General features: G+C 42.9%; 1 protein-coding gene and 1 pseudogene across 3 annotated transcripts in view; one reads left to right on the top strand and one right to left on the bottom strand.

Moving 5' to 3' along the window:
* The window catches only part of WDR70 (WD repeat domain 70), a 311084-nt gene that overhangs the window by 10374 nt on the left and 279926 nt on the right, over window positions 1-20784 (bottom strand). For all 3 annotated transcript variants that reach the window (XM_002713983.6, XM_089312747.1, XM_089312748.1), the window contains 4 exons: window positions 18599-18699; window positions 17089-17168; window positions 14331-14447; window positions 13096-13258 (listed from right to left, as the gene is read on the bottom strand). In XM_002713983.6, coding sequence (XP_002714029.2) covers window positions 13096-13258; window positions 14331-14447; window positions 17089-17168; window positions 18599-18699 — 461 coding nt within the window. The remainder of the gene's footprint in view (window positions 1-13095; window positions 13259-14330; window positions 14448-17088; window positions 17169-18598; window positions 18700-20784) is intronic.
* LOC100349245 (calmodulin pseudogene) lies at window positions 4361-5129 on the top strand (annotated as a pseudogene).

Genomic DNA, 20784 nt, shown 5'->3' with positions numbered 1-20784 from the left:
TCAGGATTAGCAGTTCCAACTGTGGTTCGGGCAGGATTCTGTCTCGCCCTTTCCCTCTGTCTCCTGTGTCTCCTGCCCCTCCCAAGCCTTCAGCTTCAACCTTGCTGAGAGCACTACAGTTGTTCTGTGTGCTCTGTGATGAGAAGCAGTGCACTGCTGGACTCTGAAGCCATTCAAATCCCACTTCTGCTACCTGCTACCTCTGGGGCTTTGGTCAAGTTACAATTCTGTTTTCTCACCCATTTACCTCATAAGGCCACTATGAGAATTAAATGAAATATATATATATATATGTGTGTGTGTGTGTGTGTGTGTGTGTGTGTGTATAATTTTTAAACAAGCATAGTGTAGGTACAACAGAAGTGATGTTGGGCATGGGAGTTAAGAAGCTGGTGGGATGCCTGGATCCCATACTGGAGTCCACAGTCTGCATCTGATCCAGCTTGCTGATAATGTGTACCCTTGGTAGGCAGCAGGTGATGGCTCAAGTACTTGGGTCCCTGCCACCCACTTGGGAGATTGAGATCGAGTTCCAGGCTCCTGGTTTGGACCTGGCCCAGTCCCAGCTATTGTAGGCACTTGGGGAGTACAACCAGCAGAACAGAAGACAGCTTTCCCTCTGTCTCTGTCCCTGCATTTCAAACAAAGAAAAACAAACAAAATTTAAAAGGTCTTATTATTAGATGGCTTACCTTAGATATCAGGTGTTCCTCATTTCATATAATAGACATATTTTCAAAAAGTTGTACATAGAATATATATTTAGTAAAATAATTTATATGTGGGGGCCAGAGCTGTGGCATAGCAGGTAAAACTGCTACCTGCAGTGCCGCCGGCATCCCATATGGGCACCAGTTTGAGTCCCAGCTGCTCCACTCCCAATCCAGCTCTCTGCTACGGCCTGGGAAAGCAGTAGAAGATTGTCCAGGTCCTTGGGCCCCTGCACCCACATGGGAAAACCTGGAGGAAGCTCCTAGCTCTTGGCTTTGGATCAGCATAGCTCCAGCCGTTGCAGCCAACTGGGGAGTGAACCAGCAGATGGAAGACTCTCTCTCTGCCTCTCCTCTCTCTGTGTACCTCTGACTTTCAAATAAGTAAATAAATCTAAAAAATTAAAATTTATATGTTAAATATAATACAGCAGTTTAGTTTTAAGTCCTGGGGAAAACTCTTTTTGTTAGGTAAATATGTTTCTTCACTATGAATCTATGCTATGAAAATAATCTAAACCACAAGTCCGAATTCTCTTAAGAGATAATCATTTGTGGTTTATTTTAAATAATTAATTTTACATTATTATGAAAGGCTGGTGCACAAAACAATCATTTGGGGGCACATCTTAAAATATAGTCCAACAGTCTACCCTAGGCAGTCAGGATGGAATCTAGAAATGGGCATTTTTATTCATCCCCTCCCCCACCCCTCCCTACCCCTGTACCCAACACACACCTGACTCTGATGCAGGTGTTCACAAAAACCACTCTGAGAAACCCTGGTCCCTACACAGAAATATGGCAGACAGTGACAGTTAGTCACCTAAATATAACCCGGGGAGGGGGGAGGGTAGTTTTCTCCCTGTGGATTTATATCTCTTCCCGACACAAGTAATACACAAACCTTTACTTGTTCACAATGACCTCCTTAAATATTACCTACTAACTCAGCATGACTCAATCTGTATCAGATAAGACACGCACCCTGAAAATTAAATTGACTGAACCAGCAGTAATGGCAGCTTATCTGGCAGGAACAGTGACCACGGTTGACAGAGCTGTCAGGCTGTCAGGCTGCTGGCTGGGCGCCAGGCTCCCACACACATCTATCCCCGTCTGATGTGTAAGCTAATAGCATTCTGGATCCACATCCTGCCCACTCCCCAGCCAGCTCCGTTCTCCTGCCCCCAGCAGCATCTTTTAACAAGCCACTGTAACCAAATCCGCCCGAGTGTGGCTGAACAAGAGTCCCCTATGATCCTGCTGTGTTTGAAACGTTCATGGCTATTACATTGCTGGGCCAAAAACTCATTCGATAAATGTAAAGTGCTCACAGACTCCTCATGCTCATCACTAGAGAACGCAGGTGAGTAGAAGTTGAGGGCAGGCAGGTAGAACTGCAGCATGTCTAACTGTGCTCTTCTGTGATAAAGTGATATACAGTAAATAAATCTTCATTTCATCACTGACAGAAGGCAATTGCAGTGAAGAAAAACAACCAGACACACATTCTCAATTACACTGACCTTTATGAAAAGATCCTTTTAAATATTAGCTTCCCTTCAAACACTTTGCCACTTGGCAGTAAACAGCATACACTAGCAGGTGAACACAGGAGAAATAGCACAGAGAGCCTGGCTAACAAGTTACATGCCACAGACAGTGCCATGAACTTAGTATGCAAGAATGTAGGGTGACAAAACTGGGTGGAAGGAAAGGGATGGGAGCAACATGCCGTGGTAGAAAGGTGTGCATCAGGAGAAAGCGCTTCCTCCGAGAAGCCTGGTGAGATCGGGGTCAAGGGAGCTGACATCCAGTTCTGGTTTCACCACTGTTAGCTGGAGATTTATAAGCTGCAGCCTCTTCCTCACAAGCAAGGTGAAGATATCACAGCACCTGTTCTACCTGGCCTGCAGAGCCACTAGTAAGCTAGCACATTATTCAACAGTAAATCTCACTAAATAACCTGGAGTACAGAAACATAACTTCAGGGAATAGTTATCAATAACCGAAACACCTTCAGCATCAATTGATTCTTTTTAAATAAACATGAAAACTGCGATGAATGACTGTCCAAGAAAAATCAGCAAGCAGCCACAAGGGAGTCAGAAAATCCAGAGACTATTTGGGAAGGAAAAAAAGAATTTCTACTCATCCTCCACTCCATAAAACCACCAGGGTTTGACAGTTTTACAGGTGAAACATATCAATTTTTTTTATAAAAGAAAGAAGTCTGACAGTATTCAAAATAGTTTGAAGGTATATACAGAAAAGAAAAACATACAAAAATCTTCAGAGAGTCGGCAAAAAATAAACCACAACCACAAGAGGTTATCAAAAATGCCAGAAGGGATTGTGTTAGGAAATCTAGTAATGTAATTAATCAGAGACATGATCAAAGTGGAAAAATCACAGGATCACTCCCACAGGAGTGAAGGAACTCAACAAAATCTGGCCTCTCTTCAGGGTGCACGTGCTCCTGGCACTTGCAAGGGGTTTCCCTGGGACCCATGTGGCCCACTCTCATTTCACTCAGCTCAAAGAGCACTTTAGTAGAGGTTCTACTCTCACCACCATATTCAAAATGGCCTCCTCTCTCCCCACTCTATATTCAAAATGGCCTCCTCTTTCCCCACTCTGGTTACTCTGCAACCCCTTAGCCCTATTTTAGCTTCCTTCTTGGCACTTACTACCATTTAACATTTATGGATTTATTTATTGTCTGTCTCTATGAATGGGTACATCCTCATATGCTAGAACTGTATCTGACATACAGTAGGTGTAATCATTGTAAATCATTGTTGAATACATAAAATGGAAAGAGATAGCTTCTTTCTTAACACCTTCTGTGTGTGTTTTCAAAGCTTATCACATTTTATGAGGAAATACCATTAGGTTGACTAACATGAAACTGCCAATATTTGACCTTTTTCACCTACCATAAAAGAAATTTCATATGGCTGAATCTAATAGAATCATTCCTGTAAAGTTCAAAGTGAGAAAAGGATGTGTCCTATCACTAAAATTATTCAATATTGTTCTGATGGTAGTCAACAGAATTAGATAAGAAAAAGAAATACTAGGTATAAAAATTGGAAAGGAAGAGGTAAAGTGCTTAGGCCACAGGACCCACATGGGAGATCCAGAAGCAGCTCCTGGCTCCTGGCTTGGGATTGGCCCAGCTCCAGCTGTTGTGGCCATCTGGGGAGGGAACCAGAGGATGGAAGACCTTGCTCTGTCTCTCTCTCTCTAACTCTGCCTCTCAAATAAATAAACAAATCTTAAAAAAAAACCTAATATATATATATATATATACACACACATATAATTAAATAGTAAACTTACATAACTACATGGCATTTCCAAATACAAAGAAGTTATAAATTTGGTGAAGAAAAGATCCTATTAATAGCACAAAAAGATGAAACAAGTAGAAATAAAAGAAAATATGAAAAATCTACATGAAGAAAACTTTAAAATACTACCAAGGGGTACAGCGATGTGACTAAGTAGAAAGACATAGCCTGTTCTTGGTTGCAAAGAATCAATATTATAAAATTCTACCTAAATTAATATATACATTAAATACAATTCCACTAAAAATGGCATGAGTAATTTTTTGGAGGGAGGCTGCCAGACAACCCAGAGTAAAGTCAAGGAGATCTGCAAGAACAGACTGACAAGCTCCAACAAGAAAAATGAGTTTGGGAGTGGGGCTGCAAGGTGGGTACAGCAGCCAGCACTCAGGGAGCCATGGCAGTGGCAGCAGCAGCAGCAGCAGCAGAGGCCCCCAAACACCATCACAGCCCTGGCACTGGTACGGCCACCCTTGCTCCCTCTGATCATTCTCTCTTCCCTCGTACCATGGCTGACCAACCAACAGAAGAACAGACTGCAGAATTCAAGGAAGCCTTCTCCCTATTCGGTAAAGGTGGTGATGGCACCATCACAACAAAGGAAGTTGGAACTGTCAAGAGGTCATGGGTTAGAACCTAACAGAAGCTGAACGGCAGGATACAATCAACAAAGTGGATGCTTGATGGTAACTGACTTCCCAGAATTTTTGACTATGGTGGCTAGAAAAATTAAAAACACAGATACTGAAGAGCAGATCCACGAAGCACTCTGAGTCTCTGACAAGGATGGAAGCGGTTACATCAGTGCAGCAGAACGACATCACCTCATGACAAAGTCAGGGGAAAATCCAACAGAAGAAGAAGCAAATGAAATGATCAGAGAAGCAGATATGGATGGAGACAGCAAAGCCAACCATGAAGAATTTGTACAGATGAAAACTGCAAAATGAAGACTTACTTTTCAATTCCTTTTCCCCTTCTAGAAGAATCAAACTGAAACTTTTACTTAACTCTTGCCCAAAAAGAAAAAAAGAAAGAAAAAAGTGTATTTATTCCTTCTGTTTCTATATAGTACAACTGAATGTCAAAAGTAACGCCTGTCCACAAACACAGAAAATCTGCACGTATTGGTTGGTGGTCCTGTCCTCTGGAGATCAAGCTACACAGCTGCTGTCCACTACAAACACTTGCACTGCCTTATCGATAAGGAAGCACTCAGTGGGCTCCTGCAGGCTCCATTTGCTGATGATTAATAATACACTGTGTGGGCTGGCCATTTGCCATGCATGCAGTCTAATGACTGAGCCGTCAGGCGTTTGTATTAAAACCAAAAAGTGAAGGAAAAAAAATTCAAAACTTCCTCAGATGGGTTCCAGTTCAATTTAAGACAAATGGTCAGAACTGGTTTACTGAAAACAAACACACTTAAAATTGGTTTACCTCAGGACAACGCGCAGTAAAATGGGCAAAGGAGAAGCTGTTGAGACGTAGCCCCACTAGGAAATGGTCCTCTTGTCCTACTGTGTGTTCCGACCCGTGGTGACAGTGACACGTCCCGGTGGCATACTGGTGTATGTTGGTTCAACATTGTCTGCATTGCACTAGCATGACAGGACGGGTGTCAAGCTGTCACTGTTCACACAAATTTTTAATAACAAACCATTCCCAAGAGAACATCTCTGGGCTCTATAAAGCCTGAAGCATAACTTGGAGCCGGCAGAGTGGCTGTGGCTGTGGACCCCAGCACAATCATCAACACTGCTGTTGAAGAAACTACAATTTACCTCCACTTCAAGTTGTAAATACTAGTCTTTTTTTCCTCCCCCCCAGCAAAAATATTAATAATAATAACTTAAAATAGAAGAAGAATGCATTCCAGTAGCTCTACAATAACAAAAACTATTTGGTAATGATCTTTGAATAGACAGACCGATTAACAGGACAGAGAACCCAAAACTGACTAAGATTCACACATAAATACATTATGTATACTAAAGTATCATTTCAATTCAATGAGGAAAATTAGATTGCTCAATAAAAGGTGTTACAGGATGGTCAGCGCCGTGGCTCACTTGGCTAATCCTCCGCCTGTGGCGCAGGTTGGGGCACCAGATTCTGTCCCAGTTGCTTCTCTTCCAATCCAGCTCTCTGCTGTGGCCTGGGAGTGCAGTGGAGGATGGCCCAAGTGCTTGGGCCCTGCACCCCATGGGAGACCAGGAGAAGTACCTGGCTCCTGGCTTTGGATCGGCGCAGCATGCTGGCTTTAACAGCCATTTGGGGAGTGAACCAATGGAAAAGGAAGACCTCTCTCTCTCTCTCTCTCTCTCTCTCTCTCTCTCTCTCTCTAACTTTGCCTGTCCAAAAAAAAAAAAAAAAAAAAAAAAAAAAAAGTGTTACAGCAATGGGACAAGATTAAATCGAAACTCCACATTATAGGCTAAGAAATGGTCCCCTCAAATCCCTGGAACCTATGAATATTGTCTTACTTGGGAAAAAGGTCTTTGTAGATGTGATTAAGTATTGAGATGAGAAAATAATCCTGGAGTATCTTGGGAGGGTCCCAAATTCTAGCATCACAAGCAATCCCCAGAAAACAAAAAGGGAGACCAACACAAAGGAAGAGGCAACAGGAGTGCTGGAGCTACAAACCTCGAGAAGCTGCAGGAGGCACGGGAAGAGTTTTCTCCTAGAGCCTCTGTAGGGAGTGTGGCCCTGCCACCACCCTGATTTCAGACTCTGGCATCTGCAATGAGAAAATCAGCTTCTGCTTTTGAAGACACAGGTTTGTGGTAATGCCTATAGCTGCCTCATGCCTTCCAACTAAAATCATTCCAGGCTAATTAAAGATTTAACTCTAAAGAAGGAAATTATAGAAGTATTAAATGGAAATATGGGAGAACTAAAAGAATAATCTTGGATGGCACATGCCTTCCTAACTAAAACAGCCCCAGAAAAAAATTTCTAACTCTGACCATATTATTTTTTCACTTAGGAAAAACGTCATAAACAAAATAAAATAAAAAATGACTGAGAAATATTTGTGATATCTGACATTCAGAAAGGGTTAACTTGCTTACTTAGAAGAAGTTTTATAAATCTATAAGAAAAAGACCAACCAACCACTAGAATAATAGGTAAAAGATGAAAATGAAAAAGTTCACAGGAAAAAGACTGTAGAAAGATATGAAAGATGCTCAAAACTACAAAAAAAGTTAGAACTACAATGAGTTAGGAATTTCCACCTATCAGACTGGCTGAGATAAATTAACACTCTCAACAAGGATGAGGAGGAGACACTTGGATCAGCTAGTTAAAAAATTTCTTTCAAGAAAAACTTGGCACTATCTAAACAAATTTAAAATGCAAATATCCTTTGACTTAGCAATTCTATTTCTAGAAGCTTTGCACATGTGGGCAAATATATATGTCAGAAAATATTGATTCCAGCACTGCTTATGAAAGCAAACAGTGTAACTGTTCTTCAAGAGGACACTGTTTTAGAAAAATATAATAAATCCATACAATAGAATATATAAGGAATGAGTCAGATATAGACTGCTGGATCTGGCCCAAGCCCCACATGCATGCTAATTAATACACAAACTAAACCAAAAGCCAACTTGTAAGTCATACTATACACCTGTGTTTTCAAACAATGACTATATTTAAACACGTTTATTCATTTACACATAGACTCTGTGGGAGGACACACAAGAACCTGCAGCAGTTGCTATCCCTAAGTAACAAAATGAAGGAACTGGGAGTTAAGCGTAAGGAGGCTATTGTCTACCCTTTATTCTGTTGGCATTTTTTTAAAAAATTATATGTATTATTTTAAAAATCATACATAAATTATATACTAAAGTGAGGTTGATCCTTGAAAAAAATAATTAGTTATTAGATTTTAGAACAGCAACTTGAAAGTTCTAAGGCCAGTTTCCCAGTCTGGGTTCTAACAATAACTTTGTGCCCAGCAGGTTTTAAAAGTTACAGTGACACTGTAGCCCACAAATATATACAATTATTGTGTGTCAATAACAAATAATCTAATAAAAATAAATTAAATAAATTACTTAAAACTTAAAAAAAGGCTATCTTCTAAAGTATTTCATTTTATCCAGTGGTAAGTTAGGACTCTGATATGTTCCTACCTATGAAATAATTTCTAATACCAGCCAATTATTATCAAACAGTATTTTTAAAGTAGTTTTGGGAATATCTCAATGATTTATTTTATGTGTAAACATATAAAACACATATGGAACAGTTATCCATCAAAATGACACCCACATTGTTCAGCATATTTTAAATTATGGCCCTGTTTTCTTTCCCTTCCTCATCTATGGTATGATTCTAAACAAGTTTTTTGAAGTATTAAAAAAAACTAATAATAGTATGTCAACATAAACATAATTTAAAGCTTATCTGACTGCCAGTGATGTGTTGATGTGAATTAGCTTATACACACACAAATTCTATAAGAAGGCTAAGTGCACACTACAAGCTGGCCAGCCTTGAGATGACCCTCTTAGCTGTTGTAATATTATCCAACTCACTGTTCAGAGATGATCCATCTGTGCTGCCTGGCTGTTAACACACCCCGTAAACAACCACCATTGGCTGTACACTGTAAAAGCCTGTTCTGCTCCCACATCTACAGCAGACGACACAGTGCTCCCCCACGACCTCTTAAACCCCGTTAGCATTTGCCATGCAGTTTGCCTTTACTCACAGCAGTGGCATCTATCTCCAAAACTCTGGAGGGCTGGCAGTGCCTAGGGGAATGTCTTTCCCAAATCCATCTCCAGCCATTATCAATGATCAACAGGTAAATGTTCCAACTGCCATGCCCTTGCCCATGACAACTCTGACCACAGTCTGGAGAGTTACACTGTGGGACTGAAGCAAGAAGACTCTCTCTGGGACTTGGCTGAAAACTGCATGCTTACTTGGCTTTGGTGCATGGCTCCACTCGCCTACTGGTTTTCTCTATGAGCATGTCCTAATAAATCACCTTTACATGAGTCTTCATTTCAGGGTCTGCTTCTGGGGAACCCAGGCTAAGACACTTCATTGTTCTTTGAGAAAAATAGCTCCTAATGATCAGCAGACAAGGGCCTTGGATCAGTATACTATGTAGGTTGAGCTGGTTCATCAGAGGTTTTTTTCCTAGCATACGAATGCTTTTAAAAGCTATCAGTGTATGGGGCTGGCACTGTGGTATAATGGGCAAAGCTGCTGCCTGCAGTGCCGGCATCCCATATGGGTGCTGGTTCGAGTCCCAGCCGCTCCACTTCCGATCCAGCTCTCCGCTGTGGTCTGGGAAAGTATTAGAAAATGGCCCAAGTCCTTGGACCCCTGCACCCATGTGGGAGACCAGGAAGAAGCTCCTGGCTCCTGGCTTTGGATCGGAGCAGCTCTGGCCAACTGAGGAGTGAACAAGTGGATGGAAGACCTCCCCCTCCCTTTCCCCCCTCCCCCTCCCTCCTTCTCTAACTTCCAAATAAATAAATAAATCTTACATTAACCATAATTTTAAAAAAAAGCTACCAGTGTCTAGTTTTCTCATAATGAGAAAGAAAAATTCAGTATTATATAAAGTCATCAAGAAAAAAAAACTGAATATACTTTCTTTTTTTTATTTTTTTTTATTTTTTTGACAGGCAGAGTTAGACAGTGAGAGAGACAGACCGAGAGAAAGGTCTTCCTTTTTCCGTTGGTTTACCCCCCAAGTGGCCGCCACGGCTGGCGCGCTGCGCTGATCCAAAGCCAAGAGCCAGGTGCTTCCTCTTGGCCTCCCATGCAGGTGTAGGGCCCAAGCACTTGGGCCATCTTCTACTGCACTCCCGGGCCACAGCAGAGAGCTGGACTGGAAGAGGAGCAATCGGGACAGAATCTGGCACCCCGACTGGGACTAGAACCGGGGTGCCGGCGCCGCAGGCAGAGGATTAGCCTATTGAGCCACGGCGCCGGCCCTGAATATACTTTCAAAAATACAAATATGTACACAAGTTTATTCACTATTGTAAAATACTGGAAAGAGATATCCATACATATGAGAGAAGTTAAATAAACTATAATACATCCCTACAATGGAGCACCATGCTATTGTGAAAAAGTATGAGAATGAGTTCTATGAGCTGATAGGGAGTGATTTCCAGGTTATTCTGCTAAATGAAGAAAAGAAAAGCTCATAAGATTATATCAAGTCATACATCTTAAACATACACAAGTTTTAAAAAATCAATTAGGGACAGGCACTGTGGCATAGCAGGTGAAGCCACCGCCTGGGTGCCAACATCCCATATGGGCACTGGTTCGAGTCCTGGCTGTTCCACTTCTGATTCAGCTCTCTGCTATGGCCTGGGTAAGCAGTAAAAGATGATCCAAGTGCTTGGGCCCTGCACTTGCGTGGGAGACTCAGAAGAAGCTTCCAGGCTCTGGCTTTGGATCGACCCTGCTCTAGCCGCTGTGACCATGGGAGGAGTGAACTAGCAGATGGAAGACCTCTCTCTCTCTCTCTCTCTCTCTCTCTGCCTCTGCCTCTGCCTCTCTGTAACTCTGCCTTCTGAATAAATAAATCTTTTTTAAAAAGCCTTCATACTGAAATGTTAATGTTTCCATAACTATTTTGTGAATAATCACAGCTTAGCAACAATTCTGTGATAAAGCTGGATTTCAGTAGCATTATTATATAAAGAATAATGACATTTTACTTTATACATGTGTTCATACATTACAATTATACTCCACCATAGATTTTCAAACAGAACTTAGATCAAAATAGAGGGATTTATACTATGCTACCCTTCATGTAAGAAAGAACAATATAAGATTTATCTACTCATTTGTGGGAGAAAATAAAAGGAAAAGAAAAGATAAACCAGAAACTAAAAAGATCGATGAGAAAACAGGTAAGGCCGGCACTGTGGTGTACTGGGTAAAGCTACCACCTGTAACACTGGCATTCCATATGAGCGTCAGTATGAATATCAGCTGCTCTATTTCACATCCAGCTCCCTGTTCATGGCCTGGGAAAACAGTAGAAGATGGCCCAACAAGATGTTTGGGTCCCTGTCATCCATATGGGAGTCCAGGGAAAAGCTCCTGGCTTCTGGCTTCAGCCCGGCCCAACCCTGGCCATTGCAGCTATCTTGGGAGCAAACCAGTGGATAAAAGATCAGTATCTTTCTCTCTCTCTCTCTCCTCCTCCCTCCCTCCCTCCCTCCCTCCTTACCCCCCTCCTTTTGAACTGACTTTCAAATAAATAACAAATCTTTAAAAAAAAAGGACAGATAGACACCATTGTAAAGGAGCTTCTACTTGCCAAAACTGGAGCAATTTGAGTGACAAACTAAACAATGATAGCCCAAGTATTGCATTTTAGCCCATAAAATAAGCATTTTAGAAACCATATCAACATTAGAAAGACACTTGAAAAGTTATTAAATGGGAAGGAAGGGACACCTCTTTTTTTTAGGCAGAATTCCAGTTGGTACATGTAGAAGAAATGAGGGAAATAGAAAATCACCATCAGGCAAATTCCACAGTAATAATGTTACAGACAAATCTAGTCAGGGATGTTAATACCAGACAGCAAAAATTGGAGGAGAAACATGATTTGCACAGTCTTAAACTATAACCTCTCAAAAATGTATCAACTAAAAATGGAATGACATCAAATTTACAGTGGAGAAACTTGGCAGACACCGCCTTAACCAAGTGACCAAAGGTGGCGTCAACAACAGTAAGACACACTGACAGCATGAAGACCTGGGTGGGATGCACTAAGAAGGACACCTCAGTCCTGTGTGTGCGTTGGTGCTGCTGCTGTTCTGCCCAGCATGCACAGTTTCATTCTAAACGTGGCAACATACCAGACCAACCCAAGCTGAGAGAAAGTCTACAAAATAACTGACCAGTATTCATTACAAGAGTCAAGGTCACAAAAGGCAAGAAAAACTAAGAAACTGTAACAAATGGAGAAGACTGAGGAGAAATAACAACTCAATACAGAATGAGATCCTGGAACCAGGGAAAGATATGAGTAGAAAAGCTGGTAAAAACTAAGTAAGGCCTGCAGTTTAGTTATTTGTATGTAACAATGTTAATTTCATAATTAATTGTACTATAGTCATGTAAGATATTAACACTAGGAGAAGTTGGGTGAAGGGCATACATGAATTCTCTCTGCTGTTTTTGTAAATTTTGTAAAAGATTAATTGAAGCACAAATTTTAAAAACTTAAAAACCAAAAATTCTACGATAATGTTTCTTTAATGTAAATGAACACTAAAGTCCACTTTCAGCCCTGTGAAGCCACCTGAGGGAATGTGAGCAGCCAGGATCTCTGCAGGGTTACTTCCATACACGGGTCTGTGAATGAAAGTCCTTGATAGCCAACCTACAAACTGCCCCATTTCGCTGGCAATACACACAAGCAGTGTTGTTGTTTCACATAATGGTTTACACCATGTCATCAATCTGAAGGACCTGGCTTTTAAAAGTCACCATCTTAGGGGTGGGCATTTGCACAGAGGGTAAGAATCTGCTTAGGATACCTGTATCCTGTATCAGGGTCCTGGATTCAAGTCCTAGGTCTGTTCTCAATTCCACCTCCCTGCTAATCCACATCCTGGGAGGCAACAAGGTGATAGCTCAAGTAGTTGGGTCCCTGTCACCCACATGGAAGACCTAGATTAAGTTCCTGACTCCTGGTTTTAGCCTGCTCAGCCCCAGCTGTTACAGGCACTTAGGAAGGAAACCAGCAGATGTGAGATCTCTCTCTCTCTCTGTCTCTGCTGTTCAATAAACAAAATAAGTAATCAAAAAGAAATAAATAATAAAGTGCACCATTTTAGAGTCTTAAAATATAAACAAATGCTTAGGTTTTAAGACTATGAGGACCTGTCCTATTTTTCACTCTCAAGTATAAAATTAAGAACTGTAGAAGTTAGAATTTACAACATTATTGTTTTGTTCATTAAATATAACACTTTTTCAACTTTACAAAGTTATTTTCGTACTTGGAATATGCTGGAGAGACCCAGTATGGGTTGTCTTCTGCAGCCTTGGCATGACGCAAAATGGCCTCTCGGGGATTGCTGTCGTCGGTCTTGTCCAGAGCGATGTTCTTCACAATGTAGGAGGACAGAGTACCCCCGTGGGTTCCAACACGGCCGCCACGGCCTGTTTCAGAAGGAAAAAACCAATGAGAAGCTGAGTGAGCATGGAAATGCAGCTATACCTGGGCATTCCATGCTAATCTGAGCTCAGATCTGAAGAGCATGAGAAATGTCCTTTCACCTTTCATTCACCGTGATCAGAATCAGACGGAGAAGTCACCAGACCTCAACTTCCCCAGGACATTTTCAAACAGGAGGAAACTGTTTCAAACTGTTATGCAGGGACTGGTGTTGTGGGGCAGTGGGCTAAGTTGCCACCTGAAATGCCGGTGTCCCATATTGGTTCATCAGTTCAAGACCCGGCTGCTCCACTTCTGATCCACCTCCCTGCTGATGTGCCTGAGATAGCAGCAGAAGACGGCCCAAGTGGTTGGGCCCCTGCCACCCACTTTTAACATAAAAATAACCGGCCAAGTAGACACAGGTCCAGAGCTCAGGCTCAGATCAAGCCACAGGCTTGGGAAGCTGGGACAGATGAACATTAGCCAGGCAACATCAGAAAATGGAATTCCAGTGAAGGTGTGTGCTACACTCTAGCGAATTCCGGGGGTGCTTGCTTTCTCCTCATACCCATGACCTGAAAAACTCTAAAGACATTTCTTCATCTTCTAGTGGTAGGGCACTTCCATTTTATCAACAGTGAACTGAACTATGGCCACTTTCTGCCTTGTGTGAAACCTAACCCAGCCTAGATTCTGGTCAAAGTGCCCCATGTATATTAAGCCCGTATTGAGAGCAGAGATTTTAACACTGGGTTCCACGGAGCCCCAGAGTTCCTCCAAGGTCACCACCCAGAGGGCTCAAGTTGAGACAGAGCTAAAAGGAGCCAGGCTGCCTCCGTCACCCAGCCCAGCAACTCCATTTTCACCAGCTGTACACACTGGACTCTGCTGCAGACCATCAAGCAGAAAGTTCTGGTGCTAAAAAAGAAAATGCTTGAAAACCACCATCTAATAAAACCTCTCTGAAGATTAAAAATAGAAGTATCCAGGCCCAAAAGACGTCCCCCATTCTGTGTCAGTTACCCCACAGCAGCCCAAAACCAGTTTTGCAGTCACAAGCTGGATCACAGTCACCTGGGCCTGCGACGGGAGGCTCGGGCTTGTGCGACTTCAGGGGGTCCAGTCTGTCCTTCTCCAGCTGCTTCCTCGTGCTCCGCTGGCGGGGCTCACGGAACATAGGCAAGGCGTGCGCTACAAGAAGTCACATTTGAGACTTTTCATTGTAATAACAACATTTCCATCCAAAAACACAGCTGAAGCATGACTAACTCAAAGATGAAATGGAAGTCATAATGACAGGCTTCACCTACTAACACAAGACAGTCTCACTGTAACCAATCAGCCAACTTTGCTTGATGCCAGACTCATTGTTCATGCCTCCGAGCAGCCAGTGGCGCTCAGGAAATACTGGCAAGTCCTGTCACGGCAACCGTGGTGAGGATCCCCGTCCACCCGACCACGGGGAGCACTTAAAACCTAGCTTCTGTGGTTTCTGAAAAGAAACACTTAATGGGACTGCCTCTTATTTTTCCTACAGGACCCAGATGTGAATAATGCCAACAGCTTGCCCATCAGCCCTGAAGTTTCCTCAGATGCCTCATAAACACTGGACTCACTTCACACGTTTCTGAAATGTGACCACCTCTCAGGAGGAGCTGACAACACTGAGTAACCGGAAGGGAGGAGCACTTAGCCCACTGGAACTGGGATAAAGGTTGCCTTGAAGGCAGGGGGTGCCTGCATCTCCGGGCACAGGGACTGCATGGGGCCTTGTCCCTCCCTCCTATAAGATGTACAAAAAAAGGGGATACAAATAAGAGCAGTATTTGGTTGCTGTTTGTTATTTACTTGATGTCAGAATTAAATTTCAGAACAGAAATGAGGATAAGAATTTAAAAAAGGAAACTGTGTAATACTCTAGAGGAAAGGAAGAGAGTTCGTAGGAAAAGTATTAATATTTTTTTTTCCTTCTTGATAAAAAAAAAAAACCCACTAGAATAATTTCTTTCAACCCTTACATGCGGATTGAAACCTCTTTTAAAAGAGACATTTTTTCCTGGAGATGAAGGGAAAGAGGATAAAAGTTTAAAGGGAGCTTACAGTATGAATGAAAGGTCTGTAACAGTGCAGGATCTCCTCCAGCATCCCTTCCCACCCTCCACCTGTACTGCCCACAGGAGCCAGAACCACAGCCCTCACAGTAGGACATGCTTGCCATGAGTCAGGGGAGCTGAGGGACACAGCCACCCGTCACTCTGTTGGGCAACACGACACAACAGTATTTTTAGGAGGGGGAAAAATAGCTTTTCACTTCAAACGACCAGAGGAATTTAAGTAGGCCGCGTGTAATTACATGAGCTAGACTGGTTATGACACCGCCTTTAACACTTCCACTCTTGCAAAAAGTGTCATGGGATCTCTGCTGACCATAAGCTCTGAGGGACTTGGTCTCACATGAGATCCACCCCAGGGAGAAAGCCCAGCAGTACAGCGCCCCCTGCGCACTAGACTGAGGCACGGATAAAGTGGACAGGCCATCTGCTCACGATAATCCCTGTTGCAGCCAAGATTCCCTTCCTAGCTGCACCTGTCACAGGTCTAAGACTGTGGCTCGGGGAACAGAGATCTTGCCAGATGGATGAGGTTGTGTGACAACCCTGAAAGAAGCCTCTCCAGCCGGGAAAGCACTCTGCTCTCTCTGGATCAGTCTGGTGCACGATCCCAGGATTCCGCAGGGAACTGCTGGAGACCCTTGTCTAGTCTCCTCATTGTCCTGATGAAGTTCACTTGCTCAACAACACACTGCTGGGCAGTGGTGGAACCAGACAGAACCGGGCCTCCTGAGTCCAGCATCGCCACTCTCGCATGTTTGTTCTTAAAACAGACTCTTGTTCTTTAAAGGGCTGCTATGGAATTATGCAATAGGCTCAGATAGGCTTTTGTTTTTCCCTTTGGGGTTGAAAGATGTATGAAACAGCCATGTCCCTGTGATGAATCTGAGACACAGAAGGAGTAGTTGTTCCATGGCTCATAGTCCAGTCCCCACGAATGGGAGATTTTATAATATGTGCCTAAGCAGGCTGCCACTGTGGCATAACTGGTAAAGCCACCACCTGCAGTGCCAGCATCCCATACGGGTTCCACCTCTGATCCAGCTCTCCGCTATGGCATGGGAGAGCAGTAGAAGATGGTCCAAGTGTTTGGGCCCCTGCACCCACGTGGGAGACCCAGAAGAAGCTCCTGGTTCCTGGCTTCAGACCAGCACAGCTTCGGCCGTTACAGCCATCTAGGGAGTGAACCAGTGGATGGAAGACCTCTCTTTCTCTCAGCCTCTGCCTCTCTGTAACTCTACCTTTCAAATAAACAAATCTTTTTTTTTTTTTTGACAGGCAGAGTGGACAGTGAGAGAGAGAGAGACAGAGAGAAAGGTCTTCCTTTGCCGTTGGTTCACCCTCCAATGGCCGCCGCGGCCAGCGCACCGCGCTGATCCGATGGCGGGAGCCAGGTACTTCTCCTGGTCTCCCATGGGGTGCAGGGCCCAAGCACTTGGGCCATCCTCCACTGCACTCCTGGGCCACAGCAGAGAGCTAGCCTGGAAGAGGGGCAACCGGGACAGAATCCGGTGCCCCGACCGGGACTAGAACCCGGTGTGCCGGCGCCGTAAGGCAGAGGATTAGCCTAGTGAGCTACGGCGCCAGCTTAAACAAATCTTTTTTAAAAAATAAATAATATGTGCCTAAGTGCCAAGGGCTTTTCCTGTCTCGAAGACGCTACAATCGACACCATGTGAGAGAAGTAAGACATCTGACAGACTGGCATGCTAACGACTTACGGGTGATGATGTAGTCCTGGGTTAGAGTCTCCGCTTGTTTCGCCTTCCGCTGGGTTTTAACCACACATAACTTTGCCCCCCTGAGGTACGTAAAAACAAATTATTTCCTTTATTTGGTCTTAGAAATGGAAAGTCTACACCAAAAGCATCAGATAATTTTAGGAACACACTCAGTGCACACTCTTTTGTGACTTTCTGACAGACAGCAACAGACGGGGTCCCGGTGATAAGGGATTAAGTTTAGGGGGAAGCCAGTCCATCAGTGAGTGGTCACTACCAAGTGACGGACTGGAGAGGCCCTCGGGCAGCTGGACACAGGTTTAAAGAGAAATCCTCTAGAAGTCACTTAAAAAACTAAGATCCTTTTCACCCAAGGCCACCGTGTTCAAAGTTTAGTTTCTGTCCCAGATGGAAGCCATCTGGTGGTGGTCTACACCTCAAGCAGCATTCGTTCACATCTCCAATGCAAAAGTACAAGGTCAGGGATGGAGTCAGCTTGGTAGTGCTGCCAAGGGGCTACAGCCCAAGAAGGGGTAAAATTCACAAAACATGTGCTTAGAACATCTTGCTTCTCCTTACCAAGACTGAGCTAGCCCTCTCAGGAGACGCAAATACAAATAATCGAATATTTAATACAGAGATCCCAAAGAAGGCACCTTCCAAATGGGTACTCATCGCTTACTCAGGTGAAACACACTCTCTCTCACCCTAATTACACCAGCATTTTCAATTCCTATATTTAAAAAAAATATATCCTGTTTGTCCTTCAGTACCCTAACATATATATAACTTTACTGCTATAGGTCCAAGGTTTCAATCCCAACCCAAGAAATTCTGAAGGAAGTCAGGGATGTCTGCTTTTATTTAGAGCAAAATTATGGTCAATTAATATTCATTAACAGAAGATGCCTTTCTTTTCCTCAGAAAGGATGTAAGACCACAAACCAGGTTTATATGGGACCCCAGGGAATTCACCATGTGCATGGAAATTTTCAGAAAGATTCTTGGATTTGGCATTTTGGCAGGCATGGGGTCTAGGGGAAAGAATTGGTGCTGTTTCTGCTGGCACAGGATAAACTTGCTGGACATCCAAACCAGCAAAATGCTTAATTCCAAAGAAGAAAACACCAAAATGGATGAGGCGTCTCCATTTCCTGTAAGTGGCCAGGCCCCTGCTTTGTTAATCCCTTACACGCATCACTGCTAATGCCACTGTCCAGGATGGTATGCAAAGTGGGCAGGCCTGTTTCCCCCCTTGCACTCAACATTTCAGCTAAAGAACTGCAAATCCCCAGGAAACTTTCACTTTGAATTCAGTATGGATCAAGGGTGATACCCAGAGCCTCTTTAAAGCACAATACAAGGAGTCTGAGGCTTTTCCCTGGGGCAGCTGCATTTTCTAAAAGGGTGGATTCCCCATCAAAGGGGAAATGAATAAAAGCAGGGGCGAACAAAAGCCCTCCCCCCAGTTGCTGTCATCCATCTGAAACAGGCAATAGTTATGATATACCTCTGACTCTTGTTGGGGTCATAATAGACTTTAGCCAATCCATTTCCAGTTCCAACCATGATCTGGTTCAGTTTTGGATGCCACAGGCAGCGGACAACACTCTGAAAAGAGAACATATAGGTCAATTAAAGAGGCGAAATAAAAATGGGGGGAAAAATCTTGCTGGTACTCTGATGGCTTGTTTATTAAATCAAATACCACCCCAAAAGTTACCAGTAACTTTTAGGATATTTTTTCCTCAACTATCAAGATGTATTCTTAATATTAAGCTCCATTCCATTACTGATTATCTATGTGAAACCATATAAAATTAAGAAGTTGGGGTAGGAGTTTTGTACAATGACTAAGATATATATGCAGTCAATACTGGAATGCCTTGTTGGAGTCCTGACTCTGCTTGCAATCCAATTTCTTGCTCACGCATTCAGATGATGGCTCAAGTAGTTGGGTCTCTGCTACACTCAGACGGGAGACCTGGAATGAGTTTCTGTCTCCTGGCTTTGGCCAGGTCAGCCTTGGCTGTTGTGGGCATCTAGGAAGTGAACCAGCAGATGGAAGATCTCTTTCTCTCTCTACCCTCTCAACCTTTCAAATAAAGTGGAAAAAAACCATGTGGCATTCCTGAAAATACCCCCTTTTCCTGACAGTCATGAAACCACAGTTAGGCTTCCCAGCTCTATTTCCATGTGAGGTTAGCATCATGAAATGCTGGATCCACAACACTCAGTTGCGCTTACCACCAAAACAGATTTAGATCTGTGTTTCATGCTTTACACACACAGTATGTCCCTCTGGACAGCAGATTGAGGCCAGGTGGTTACTGTTTTTAGTTTTCAAAGATCTAAATCTCATATGGCTTTTCCAGAAACAGCACACACTTGTAGGCACGTAATAATCTTTTCATATCGATGAGATAAAGCAGCAGCACAACAGCAGAAGTAAAGCAGAGAAGCGGAACACACAGACTCAACACTAAACAAATGCAAATCTGTCTGGAAGCCATGCTGATCTGAATTCAGTACTGGTGAGGAACGCGAGCAGTGCTCTGGGGTCATGAAGAACCAGGAGTTCTCAGTAAGAACCACAACTCGTTTTTAATTTTTCTCTGTGGTAAGAGAGCAGAGTTGGGAGGGATACCATGGACAGAATTAAAGGGAAAAAAAGATGAAGCTAACATTAGTGGGCCAGAAACATCATGTATGGGATTCTGCAGAACTCAGTCTGATTGAGCAAGGAGTGGAAGCATCAATTCAATGTTCATTAACAACTGCACACTTGTTAAGCTACGTATGGTGACCAATGAACAAGCAGACACAGCCATTTCATTTCAATGGTAAAATGAAAATCACAGAACTTCTGTCTCCTAAATCTACTTTGGGCTGAATTTCTTTGGTACCTTGTCTCTAACTTTTCCACTCTTGTGTTAAGACAGAATTATTTGAGAATCTCTGAGACCCTTTTATATAGAAATTCTGACTGCCCCTGGGCTCGCAGAAAACTATGGAGGTGGTTAAATGGCTACAAATTCTTCTCAGCAATTCCAGAGGGTAAGACAGGTGCTAAGAAGAGCCGGCAGGACTTCTGAGTCTATCTGACATAACTGGACGAGTGTATTTTAAGCTATGCACTGCTGAAGAGGACTGAGATGTTCTTTGGAGAAAATAAAGTCAGAATGATTTCTTCTCCTGTTGGTAGGGAAAAATAAAGTTAAAAGGGCAAGTTTTCATAATTTTAGGTTTTATTTCCCCAGTTTTCCTTAAATCTATAGTGCCTGCTACCCAGTGTCTACTTAAATCTATAGTGTCTGCTAGCAAGTTCTAAAAGATGATAAAATTTACAATAGTGAATAAACACTAACAGGAAAACTTAAAAACAGTAAATTTTATATAGTTTGACAGGTTTTTTTAAATTCCATTATCACTGCTTTGTACATGTGCTTGTGGAACCTACTTCATGATGCAAGGGTAGAAAACTAACATTTTTTCCTAATAAAATTGCTCTTGGTTCGTAAGATGGAATTAAGTACAGTAATAGTTCATGGTCTGAAAATGCAAAGTACAGCCTGACTTCCAGGTGCTCTACCACTGAGACTAACAGAGAACCATGCCTAGACCGCTGGAAATTTCCAGATGGTCACTGGCAGGTATATGGGAACAGGGGGAAGAGTCACAAATACAACTTCATGA

This window comes from Oryctolagus cuniculus, chromosome 14 (assembly GCF_051225735.1).
Source record: "Oryctolagus cuniculus isolate XC-2025 breed Fujian yellow rabbit chromosome 14, ASM5122573v1, whole genome shotgun sequence".
In the NCBI taxonomy this organism is placed as follows: Eukaryota; Metazoa; Chordata; class Mammalia; order Lagomorpha; family Leporidae; genus Oryctolagus; species Oryctolagus cuniculus.
The sequence above is the reverse complement of the archived record's forward strand: the minus strand, read 5'-3'. Positions and strand labels throughout refer to the sequence as shown.